The sequence below is a fragment of the Trachurus japonicus genome, chromosome 1 (assembly GCF_045865225.1).
Source record: "Trachurus japonicus isolate A0001 chromosome 1, Traja_1.0".
NCBI lineage: Eukaryota > Metazoa > Chordata > Actinopteri > Carangiformes > Carangidae > Trachurus > Trachurus japonicus.
This window is the reverse complement of record NC_140907.1, coordinates 15,106,515-15,119,023: the sequence shown is the minus strand read 5'-3', so window position 1 is coordinate 15,119,023 and position 12,509 is coordinate 15,106,515. Positions and strand designations below refer to the sequence as shown.

Sequence of the window (12,509 nt, the reverse complement as noted above, 5' to 3'; positions counted from 1 at the left end):
GAGGCGAATATCGGCTGATACCGATGTTGAGCCGATGCATAGGTGCATCACTAGCAGATAACAATACATAACTTATTTTCATCTGGGTTAAATGTCAGTGGTGTGATGTTTGCAGTAAGATAACTGATGCTCTGAAAGTCTTTTGACTCAGTAACACATACTTTCTTAAAACATGGAAAAGTTGACTATTCAACATAACCGTTGGTTGCTGATATTCTTGGCAGAGTGTGGAGATTAAAAAGGCAGATTAGATCTTCAATGATAAAAAATGGAAAATGCATGCATGAGTCAATAGTCTAAATTTAGCCATTTACTCAACTCACAACAATGTAAATTCCAAATGTATTTCAGTGAGAAAGTCCAATGTCAAAATGTCAGTTTGTTCCCTTTGATTGTTAGTGTTAGTGTCGTTCATTGTTAGCGACTACACTAGATCATGTAACTGTGGTATTTGTGACCAAAGAGCTTTAAGAGTATAAAGACTGAAAGACCCCATAGGCTGTAGTTTGCCTTCTTTACTGTATTTAGTTAGTTATTTAATAAAAATTCTCATTTTCATACATTTAAAAAAACTATTTTTATTTAGCCATATTGAGATATGACAACATTAATATCTATTTCAACTACACATAGTGATTTGTGACAGTAAGATGAAGTTTTGGGTGAGATCTGGGAAAGGGTGTGGACCCGCCAGTCTTCCATGTGGGTGAGGAGAGGGTTTGAAAGGTGCGAAACTGAAAAAGCAAGAGCAGCTTTTTGCTGACCTGTCTCTACTCGTACACTTAAGGTGTTATTGTACAGTAGCTGAGAATGAGTTTCCAGTGAAATGTACTGCAAATACATTTCTGTGCAATGGCACGCTAGTGTCATTTTTGCATTTCTCAGCTGCAAACAAGTCAGAGAGGCTCAAATCTTTCAGAATGGGTGACTCATATATCAATTGTGATTTTACTCAGGTTTTACAGAATGAGATATCCACACTATCTTAAAAATATGAAAACATATTTTTGCATACTTTTTCTCTTATTATTGCTGATACTGTACACCTTTTAGCTGCCAAACAGTTTAAGATCTAGCAAATAGGCTGGTGGACTGTATTAAATCTGTATAATGTGTACATTTTATTTATATGTTGTATATGATGACTTCATTTGTGTTAAAATGTTGAAACTAAAGTGTATGTCTGGAACGTACCGTGCTTATTGAGGTTGTTCTCCATGTTTGAGGAGTTGCCAGAGTCCATGGAGTTGGAGTGTGTCCACTGGGACAGGCGGGATTGGGGTTGAGGGGGCTCCTTCAGGGACAGACCCCCAACCTCCATGCAGTTTACATTCATGTTTGGATTCAGTCCAGCTGCACACACAAAAATGTGTTATTTCCAACACAATAAGTAAGTTGGGGCAGATGATTTGTACATACATAAAGCAAAAGGAAATTAAAAAGGAAATGAATAAAGTAAACAAAAAATATCCACTAAGAACTGTTCATTGACCTTTGTTCATGGGATGTTGTTAATTTGTCAGAGGATGTAAGAATTTCACTGTGAATCTGCAGCACTCACATAAATATCACTATTGATTTGACATATTTTGTTGGACACCCTCCTAAGTGGTGCACATAATACATATGTGACTTATGGATGACCACATAATATCGCGTGTGTACAAATGTATGCATGAAAGGGCTGCTAATTCAAGAACAGAAAAGGATTGTTACTCCCAACACACAAGCTACTTTTGGTCAAATCCACATTGTTTGAGCAAAAGTCACTATCAACCTGTTACTTTCCCCATCCCAGACTCACAGAGAGGGTAGGTGCTGTAGGCGTTGGGCGAAGACGGCGGCTCTTTGGTGTGCAGTGTGTCGAGGCCCGGAGCCTGGTGTGGGCCTGTGAAGGGGTCCAGGGTTGATTTGCCGGAGCCAAGGCCTCCGGTGGGGCCACCAGGGGGATGCAGGCCAGCGGAGGAGGAAGAGGAGGAGGAATGAGAGGGAAGTTGCTGCTGCTTCATCAGCAGCGCCTGGTACAGCTGACGCTGGTGCTGCTGAATCTGCTGCTGCATGTTGGTGATTGTACGTGCAACCTGCGAGAAAAGAAAGGGGAAAAGAGACGGACTGTCACAATGACGGGTAAGGAAATCAGATAATTATCATATCAAGTGTGTGTGAGAGAGAGAGGGACACCACTGAGGATGGAAAGTTTCTGAACAAGTGAAGATAGGCAGTAAAAAGAAGCAAAATCCGAAAACAAAGGACAAATGAGAGATGATAAGGAAATAAAGATCATAAAAAGGTTTGTTAAAAAGAGAAGAACTGTGGGAGAAACAAGCACTTCAAAAGGTGGGTTGGTGTTCAAAAAGGCTCACACTGTAATCATTATAATTATCTTCAATTCAGGCCATAGATATTCATTAGAAAAAGACCAATATCAGATAAGATCAGATCAAGAAAGCAGAACAAAACTGTTCTCCTTTTCACAAAAGGAGAACAAGTGGTTGGCTAATGTTGAATAAGAAGTTCCTGTGCACACATCTTTTTGTTTGTGCAACTCCTGCTGCACAGAGAGAGTGCTGCTTTTTTCCCCCATGTTGTTATGCTGTCATGTGAAACTCAAAATATTTGTTGAGAAAAAAGTTGCAACATATTCTTCAGTCGGTGTTCACATGCAGTCAAACACATGAAATGAATGACTTTTAAAATCTTAAGTTGTGTGACTGCGATGACGCAGTCGGTGACTCACTTGCTGCTCTTGTTGTCTAATGGGCCCGGAAACATTGCGCTGCGCCTGCATCATCTGCTGCTGGATTTGTAAACGCTGGTACGCCTGAATGAAGAGAATACAAAGTACAATAAATACATGAATAAATAAATAAAACAAATTACAAGAGGGAAAAATAAAACAGCATGAGGGGGGGTCCATTTTTCAATCTGATAAAGGTTTTGCTAATTTCACCATTTTCATCTAGCAATACTTATTCGTCTATATTTTTACATTGACTTGTTTAATTCTTCAGCGGATATTTGCTGGTTACTGCAAATTGCAAAACAACAAAAAGCCAAACAAGTTCTTTTTGTGGTTTCATCTCCTTTCAGATTAGAGGCAGGAGCCCTTAACATTTTCATGACCCGCATTCTCTGCCAAAAGCGTCTACGTAGATGATGGGCCACAAATTGGACAACTGGAAAGAAGGATGTTTACTCACCATTTGCAGTTGCTGAAGTTGGTACAACAGGGTCATTTGTTGAGGGTTTATTGGTGAGGTTAAAAGTGCAGGGTTCAGACCTATGTTTTTTGCTGCAAACTGCAAGAGCTGTGCTTGGACCTGGGGGGAAGGGAAGAATGCAGAGGCAGAAACGGGAGATGACAAGTTAGTCACTGCAAATCACAACAACTGCACAAGAGCCGCTTCTGGCAAGGTAAAACTAGTCACCACTATATATGCAAAGAGGAAAAGAGAGGAGAAAGGGACAGACAGAGGAGGCTTGCAGAGTCAAGAGGTCTTAACATTCCCAACATTGTTGCCAGACAATAACGTTTTATCTTCACAATATACCCTTGCGTAATTTACACCCCACAAATAGGAATTTTCATCAAAGAGCATGACAGTGTGACATGGTGCTAACAATTTCGCCTTTGTATGAAGCTTATCAGCTAGATTTGGCATAATGTTGAGTATGTAAAAAAATTTAAAGAATATTTTGATGTCACTGTGATGTAGCACAAATTACAAGTTTTAAAAGAGTATGAAAGGTTGTACTAGTTGAGAAACTGCATCGACAATTTTGGATTTCAAATTGTGTTACCTACTGTAGTCATAGTCAACTTTAACCTGGACCAATATAGTTTCATATTACATATCTAGTATGTCATTATTTTGTGTATGTCTTTACCTGAGGGGAGAGAAACTGAGGCACTTGAGCACGTAGACTAGGCTGGGAGGAGCTGAGAGGTGGCACAGGTGGCTGAGGAGGCTGCTGCTGCTGCTGCTGCTGCTGCTGCTGCTGCTGCTGCTGCTGCATGGCCCGGGTTTGTGCTGCTCCACTACTGCCAAACATTCCACTGGGTATCTGAGAACAAGAGTCACAAAGGCACAATGAAACCAATACCAGACCTCCGTGCTGATCCACATTACACCATGAGGCTATCCGATGATATCCCTTCACATTGCAAACATTAAGCAACACAACTTCAGTGAGTAAAACTGATCAAAATCCAATGTTATTCTGATGAGCCAAATTGCTGTATTAGCATTTATTTAGGATAATGTCAAACTAAATTATCAATCTTATCTTATGTGAAGAGATACTAAACTTTTCTAAGAAACTGAAAATATGTTGTCATTGATAAAGTAAGCTGTGCTGTGAGGTATAACACGAGTCTCCCTTTTTAGACTTTCTGTTAACATTTTGGAAAATGAGCTATAATAAGTTCATGTTTGTTATGTAGTGCTGGATTTACTGATAACTCACTGTATTACTTGAAGAAAACAGTAAAACTAATTATTCCCCAGCAAGTTCTGAATATAAGGAGCTTCTTTTTATTTATGTTAATTAACAATTAATGGAAATAATTATATTCTTAGAAAGTCAAACTTATTCTAAAAATATGTCTGTGTCAGGTTTGACAGCATTATGACTCAGATCACAACACAAACATTGACATTCAAATTAGGACTGTTCAGTTCTCTGATGTGGGTTGAAGAATATGTTTGTTTTTGTTTTTTTTCCTCCACAAATCAGCGGTTGGTTAATGATTATTATCAGATGGTAAGATGCAAACAAACTGCCTATTGAGCTGGTTTGGTTTACAGATCTGTTTTTGTCTTTTTATGATATGCAAATAAATGTTTTTAGCTCTCAGTCACTTTAATTTAGTCGAAATAGCTCTCAGAGGAAAAAAAGAGACCCCTTAATTAGCCTGTAAAAGTTAGCTCCATTTTAGATCCCATGTTGCTGATAGAGGTCTTTCAATTCAATCAGTGCAAACACAACAAAAAATCCTGCCTACAGTGCCTTTGTTTGGGCTTCAAGGACATACAGTAGATTTTCTGGGCCATTGCTGCCTATAGGGGCGATATTTGATAGAGCTTAAATATCCGATTTCAATAGGCACTTCAGGCAAGGTCATGCACACACAAGTGAGCAACAGGAAAGTAGAGATTTGTGAGTGCATGTGTGTAGAGAGAGAGATGTGTGTGGAACAAATTCAATTGATGTCGCTGCCTTCATCACATTAAATACTCTTAAATCATGCACAAAGCAATTCAATTTCAAATGCTAGTTATGAAGTTGCAGTGTGATAAACAGACTGCTAATAAAACTGGGTTTTGCAATGAATAAGGTTTTGCTGTTTGTACATTTTGTTTTTACTATGCAGCTTATTAAATGTACTCCACAAATCCCCACAATTCTTTAAAACAAGGAAAATAAATGACTGCTGCACAGATTCTTGCTGTTCTATGTATCATCTTAGATCTGTGGGATGGTGGGTGCTCATTGCATTACCTGTCTGTTGTTCAAGTTTTGCATGGCCAGCCCCGGGTTGCCCTGTCCCAGACCCTGCCCAGGAAGGCTACTGTTGGCCAGGGGGAGCTTCAGGCTGGGGGAAGGCAGAAACGGTGATGGGGGGGTGTCATCTGACAGAACACCATCCTGGACCAGAAAAAAAGTTAATGGTTATTGATACAGAGATAAGACAAAATATTATTACTTGTTACACATTCCAAACATAAATGATTAAGTATGTGAAGAAAGAATTATATAAAATATATATATATAAAAAAAACAGCAATTGTCAACAGAATGATCAGCTTCTAATTATTACTTTTTCAAGATAGGTGTTGCGGTCAGTGGGGTCTTTGGAGAGTGCAGAGGGACGACACACCAGGGGTTTGTTCATGCCGTTGCTGTAATCAGACATGCCCATGCCCCGTTTGTCCAGGTCCGTCTTCTTCTCCAACAGGGCGCCTGGGAACAGAAAGGAGGGTGGCAAATTTTTTTGATGATATCCAGACATAGAAATGTACTAAATAACAAAAAACAAGTATTATAGTTGTTGGGTTTTTTTGTCTACTACTATGATGTGTTTTAAATGCTTTCTTTCTTCTAGAAATAGCTATATCAACTACTAAAATGCTTTATTTACTGTGAACTGTATTGCCAAAACAAATGAACAAATTAACAAATGAATATTTGTGCTGTTACACAGATGAAAAACCATTTCATTTTAGCATTCGGCAATATGCAAGGGCACACACAAACATGTTGACAAACTTACTCATGGCCTGGTCAAGGTTCATGTTGTTGCTCTTCAAAGCCTCCTCAGCAGGATCTCTCTGTAACACATAGATGATATATGGTTGTCAGTGATATCTGTTTATTTGTATTAAAGGTTGCTACCTGTGGCCTGCTAGGGTAAAAAAGCCAAAGAAAATTTTAAAGAAAACTGGTCAGTAGGTTATCAGTATCAGAGAATTTGTGAAAAATATTTTCTTAGTATACCGGAAAGCCCATGTCAGTGAGCTGTTTGATGAGACGGTTCATGATCCAGGTCTCATCTGGCTTGTTGCCCATCTTCCCCTGAAAACACAAAACAAACATTTACTTAACCAGCAATATATGTCTTTCAAATTCAAACAGTTCATACCATTAACCTGTATCAGTATGTTTATGACTGAAATCTAGTATGTTCTCTGACCTTGCTTGGGCCTTTCTTGGGTCCATTGCCCCAAGAGTTGCATGAGGAACTACTCTCCTGGGAGGTAGGGCTGTTCCACATGTCCCCATCTTCAGTGTCCCATTGACTGGTAGACATGCCCATCTCCTCTCCTCCGTTTCCCCAGCCATCTTGCATAGGTTTGGGGCCTGAGAAACAGATGTCAAACAAAGTGTAAATGTGAAAAAACATTAATAATGATAATACATTCACTTAGTACATCTGTTAGCGTGTCCTAAATGCACACTGAGACTACACAAGCCATTTCAGAGGATAAACAGGTAACTTTCAATCTGACCACTTGGTGCCACTGTTGCTATTTGACATTACAATCCCCACTGCAATATTTCCAACATATCAAACCAACAGCACAAATAACCAAGACCTACTGAGGCGTGGAATTGCTCTAATCCTGGCAACACACTAGCACTATCAAAGACCTTCAGAATTGGCACAAATAGTTCAAGTCTGAAGAAACTTCCTGTTTTTGTTCCCCTTACTGAAGTGTGCTGGTGCACACACACTGGGAGTTATCATCAATCAGTCCCACACAGAGGGTATGGTACCAGTAGATAATATCTGCACCAGAGAAGCCTATAATAACAATCATGCTGAGAGGCCGAAGCAGAAAAGCTACTTTACATTTTACTTGCTACAGCACATGTAATAGACTGGGTATGCTGTGGTATTAAAGCAGCCAGATGGTGTGTGCACCCAGAGGTGTGATCAACAACTGATGGCACCGCACGTACTCGCACCGCATGTTGCTTCAGTTTAGCAATGCCGGCCAATGCTGTTTCTCTTATCATGCATCCCTGTGTCAGCAAATATTATTAATGTTTGGGCATTACCTGTTTTGCAGGGTGCAGAGACTGGAGGTCCATTGGCCCTGCCATAGGGTCCAGAGGGCTCATGGCTGCCGTCTCCCCACCCTCCTACTCCCCCTGGTGGCTTGCCCCAGGCAGAGGTGCCATTGTCCACAGCTGCTGTTGGAGCTGCTGGCTCTCCCCAAGCAGGCTCTGACTTGGGCTGAACACTGGGAAGCTCCCCCCATCCTGGGAGAGAGAGAGTGGGTAAATTAGAGAAACATATTATTTATGCAGTAAAATCTTCATCCACTTGTAATCCTTTATTTCCCAGTAACTTGTCATTTCCCTTAAGTCTTTACTTGGGTACTAAACAATGGAAAGATTCTGCAAAGTACAGTTTGAATTCAAGACATGTCTGAAAACCCCTTCAGTTCAAACAGCTACTGCAAAAACCACTGCAGTACCGAAAACGACTTATATTACATCTCTTTCTTCCTCACAGGATATTTTCAGGTTATCATGATGAGCGCTTGTGACATATTAATAAGAGAGATTAACAGTAAGCTTGTCAGTTGAGACAGTGCCTTGTTATCTACATATAGAGGCCTTTTATAGCAATCTCCTCCTGACAGTAGCAGGTCCCTGACCAGCTCAGTCTGGCTTGTCAGGTGCTGTGAGTGTTTGAATGTGTAGGAGCTGGATGAAAGCAGTGGCTCAGATCAGCCAGAGCATGCTCTGCCAGCCCCCCTCTTTGCTCTTGATTTATAATGGCTTCAGTAAAGATGCTGCAGTATAACTGTGCTAAGCAACAAATGTGGTTGTTATACGGTAGGTGTAGTGCAAATGTCAAACAGCAGAGGGCAATAGTCTCATTCATTATCAAAGGGAGAGTATTTGGCCATTACAGCTTTGCCAAGTTTATGTGCATGCCTTTTGTCCTCACATAGACTTATTTGAACTAACTGCAGCCCTAAGTATTACATGCATGACAATTGCAATTGAACGGAATCTTTAAATTAATAATCTTTAAATGATTATCACTGTAAAAAAAAAAAAAAATTCTCTCTGTCTTTGTCTATCTACATAATTTGGTTTATTACTAAAATAAACTCTAATGTCAGTTATCATAACATGCTGTCATATTAATCTTTGGATTTCAGAAATATTAGGTTTTTATTTTATAACTTACTAAATTTGTAAATACATATTATATTTTTGGATTGTCAAATATTACTCTAACATAGTAGCACAGTCATGTAATGTTACCTGGGTTGGCGAGGGGGGATCTACCCTGTGGACCAGCACTTGGATGTGAGGCGTGTGAGGCGTGTGAGGCGGCATTGTTGGGGGACCCATTGTTGTTTCCATGGTGCTGCAGGTGAGTATGGGGATGGTGGTGCATGTGGTGAGTGTGATGGTGATTGTTGTTCCCAGGGCCGACAGTGTGATTGTTGTTATTGTTAGGCATAATCATTCCACCATTCTTACTGGGAGGTGGGCCGCTGTTGCTTGGATTATTGTTGGGATTGTTGCGATCCCACATGTTGACAGTCTTGCTGTAGGCGGTGGGATCACCCCAGGTGGATGTTCCGTCATCAATCTCCATCTTCCTGCGGATGGAGGGAGGGGAGGGTTCTTCCCAGCCAGTGGACTCCATGCCCTGGTCCTGTTTGTTGCCGTTGCCATTGCCCCAGCTAGATGTGTTTTGTTTCACAGAACCAGGACCACCCCAGGATCCAATGCTACCACCTCCTCCACTGCCAGTGCTACTGCTGCTGCTTTCCTGGGGCTTAGAAGAGCCCCAGCCTCCCTGCACTGGGCCATTGGCACGTGATGTATCTCCCCAGCTGCTATTAGTCACAGTAGGGGCAGGCTTACCCCAGCCGCCACCTCTGTTTCCTACTCTAGGGCTTTCCTTCCATCCTCCATTTCCTGTATTTCCTCCTTCTCCTTCCCACATGCTGCTGGAGGATCCATTGTTCTTCACCTCTGCTTCTCCCCATTCCCCTGTGCTGGAGCCGTTGGACCCCCCATTGCTGTTTCCCCAACCATGGGAGCTTTTAGGGCCTTCTCCCCAGTTAGTGGACTGTTTTTTTGTTGGGCCATCATCCCAGTTGGGTGACTTGTCCTCAGAACCCCAAGATGGTGCGCCCCCATTTTTAGGACCATTGTTAGGCAAAGGGTCTCCCCAGCCACTAGTAGTACCATTTTGGGCTTTGCTGAGTGACTGTTGGGGTTCCCCCCATCCCGATGCAGTCTTGATTGGCTGAGGTGGAGGGGCTCCCCAGCCAGAGGGTGATGATCCTTCATTGTCACCTTTTCCTCCAGATGCAGGCCTCTGACTGGAGCCGATGCTGGGGTTGATAGTACCTCCATTACTTGATGAAGGTCCACTGTTGGAGCTGGAGCCTCCAATGGTGTCTGAGCTGCTGTTGCTCTTGCCACCACCAGAGTTGGCTTCTTCCATCTCCCATACAGTGTGCTGTCGGATGGGGGTCTGTCCCCAACCCGTGTTACTCAGCACCCTAGGGTCCAGGTCTTGTCGGGGTAGCAGAGGGGCAAATTCCACGCTGGAAGACCTATCTCTGTGGTGGGATTGGCCCTCGCTGCTGTCCCCACTGCCCTCACTTGCGGGGGCTGTTCCAGGCTGTTGGCCCCATGAACTTAGCTGCTGCTCTTGGCCTGAACCGGAACTACCAGCATCTACTGAGTCCCATCCTTTAGATCCATCTCCAGCCCCAGAGGATTTTCCCCAGTCACCCCAGCCACCGCTTCCACTACTCCCTCCACCACTCCCTCCACCACTGCCTCCACCACTGCCTTGTCGGCCCCAAGCAGAAAGTCCTCCAGAAGGAGTTGAGTCCCAGCCTGAGTCCTTGGGGGAGTCAGCTGCCTTTGTTTCTCCACCACCCCATACAGAGCTGCCTGTTGTATCACCATTGAGCTGGGATGATTCGGTGGGTGATTGGCCTCCCCAGCCAGTTAACCCATGAATAGGGCTCATAGGCTCCTGAGCTTGTTGCTGTTGCTTAGTGTGGTTTGGTCCGTCAGTGTTAAGGTTAGCAGGTTCCATATTGAAGGACAAGCTTGTGTTGGTTGAAGGGTGTTGTTGATCATTTTCGTTAGCACTCATCATGCCAACCCAACCTCCGGCACCATTATCTGCACTTCCTAGGCTCCCATTTCCCATATTACCATTGCCATTCATACCTGGTGGGAGAGATGAGGAGTTGGACACCCCATTGGGGCCAATACCACCACTTCCACCACCTTCATGTCCAAGAACAGGCCAGGCTGATGGGTTGGCATTGGGATTGAGATTCAAGTTAAAATTGGGAGAGCCCCAGTTATTGGGCGCTCCAACTCGACCACCATTTATAGCATCTTGTTTCACATCTGAGCCCCAGCCTCTGTTACCAGCTAGTGTGTTGGCTGACCCAGGTCCCGTCATCATGTTATTGTTGGCTTTTAGAGAGGGGTAGTGGGCCTGCTGGCCTGCGGCACCTGTGGCCATACTCAGAAAACTACAACTACTGGTGGTAGTGATAGCACTGGTGTCTGGGTTAAAGCTAGCTGAGCCCAAGGGGCATTCTGGTGCTGCAGGGTGGCTGGGGTCACTACTGCGACTGATGGAGGGCCAAGCTTCTGTGTCACTTCCGTCAATAATCACTTTGTCCCAGCTGTTGGCACTGGAGGGGCTGTCAACTGGCAAAGAGGCTCCCCAATGAGAGGTCTCATACTGGGCGCCAGGGCCACTCTGGAGGGATATGTCTGGAGAGAGAGAAGGGGGGAGAAAATGAATTATAATGAGTGAAGACAAAGGGTATTAAAAAAAGAAAAAAGGGTTGGACAGAAGAGTAGGGAGGAAAAAGAAAAAATGCTTTAAATTAGAATAGACTACACTACATCATGTAATACAGCCCGTTTTATTTTCTTGGTTGGTTGAGGTTATCTATCAGACTTGACAGGATGAGATGGTCACACTTGCACGTTCCACAATTCAACACATAATCAGAATGCACAGCCAAGTGTGCTACATGTCATATCAGCGATGGCAAATCCATATATCCTTGCCCGGGTGCAGTCAGCCAAACAGAAACACGGGGAGGGAGCCCTTGCATTCTTTCCTTTACCCACCCTTCTTTCTTCCTCTCTTTTGCCTTGACTTTTTACTTAACTTCCTTTTCCACTTCGCTTTCTGACTCATTTCCTCTTCCATCGCCAACTTGTTTTGCCGTTTACTTCCTTTTCTCTCTCTAACTGCCCTTATCTACAATCAAAACTACCTCCTGCCTCATCCCCCATCTCTCTTTCTGTCCATGTCTCCTTTCTCCCCTTCTACCCCTACCTCTGTCCTCACCCTTTAATTCCTCCTTTTCTCCCCTCTGCTCTCCTCTAACACCCAGAAGTGAGAGGCCCATCCGTCTCCATCGTGGCTTCACTGGCTGGGGCTGTGAAGGGAAGCCCAAGTGGAACGCCGCTCATTTATTGGAATGAAACCAGGACGGCTTCTCATCCATCACTCCCCTACGCTCCACCGGGCCTACTCCTCCTTCAACTGCACTGCACTAGGAAACCACAAAACATTTCCTTCAAGCTTGTTTGAATATGTGTCTACTTGCTTCTCGCTCTGTCTGTGTGTGCAATACTTCCATTTGAGCTTTTATCCCAATCTTGCTCCACTACTTACAGACTTAAAGTATGATCTACAAATCCAACACCACTCTAGCAAAAACAGGGCTTTTCCAACGATTCTCTAACCAACATTGTATCGCACAAAAGCAATTTCATTAGGCACAAGAGCATCCCATCAGAGGGGCACCTAATAATAGACTGAGTCAATGCCGTAAAGGGGTAATCAATCAGTGGGAGGCAGCTAATCAATGATCTTATTAATGCTAGTGGGCAAGAGCAGGGAGGCTATTGATCCAGCATGCAAACGTCCTAACCACTAGGCCACCCTATGTAATGGGCTAAAACCCAATGAG

The 12,509-nt window shown here is 43.2% G+C and overlaps 1 protein-coding gene across 1 annotated transcript in view; it reads right to left on the bottom strand.

Moving 5' to 3' along the window:
- The window catches only part of LOC146991564 (trinucleotide repeat-containing gene 6C protein-like), a 133,716-nt gene that overhangs the window by 4,815 nt on the left and 116,392 nt on the right, over positions 1-12,509 (bottom strand). Inside the window, exons 7-18 of the mRNA XM_085789016.1 lie at positions 8,788-11,292; positions 7,564-7,767; positions 6,695-6,861; positions 6,499-6,576; positions 6,275-6,332; positions 5,822-5,964; positions 5,503-5,649; positions 3,889-4,065; positions 3,201-3,320; positions 2,738-2,821; positions 1,805-2,081; positions 1,195-1,353 (exon numbers count right to left, since the gene is read on the bottom strand). Coding sequence (XP_085645142.1) covers positions 1,195-1,353; positions 1,805-2,081; positions 2,738-2,821; positions 3,201-3,320; positions 3,889-4,065; positions 5,503-5,649; positions 5,822-5,964; positions 6,275-6,332; positions 6,499-6,576; positions 6,695-6,861; positions 7,564-7,767; positions 8,788-11,292 — 4,119 coding nt within the window. The remainder of the gene's footprint in view (positions 1-1,194; positions 1,354-1,804; positions 2,082-2,737; positions 2,822-3,200; positions 3,321-3,888; positions 4,066-5,502; positions 5,650-5,821; positions 5,965-6,274; positions 6,333-6,498; positions 6,577-6,694; positions 6,862-7,563; positions 7,768-8,787; positions 11,293-12,509) is intronic.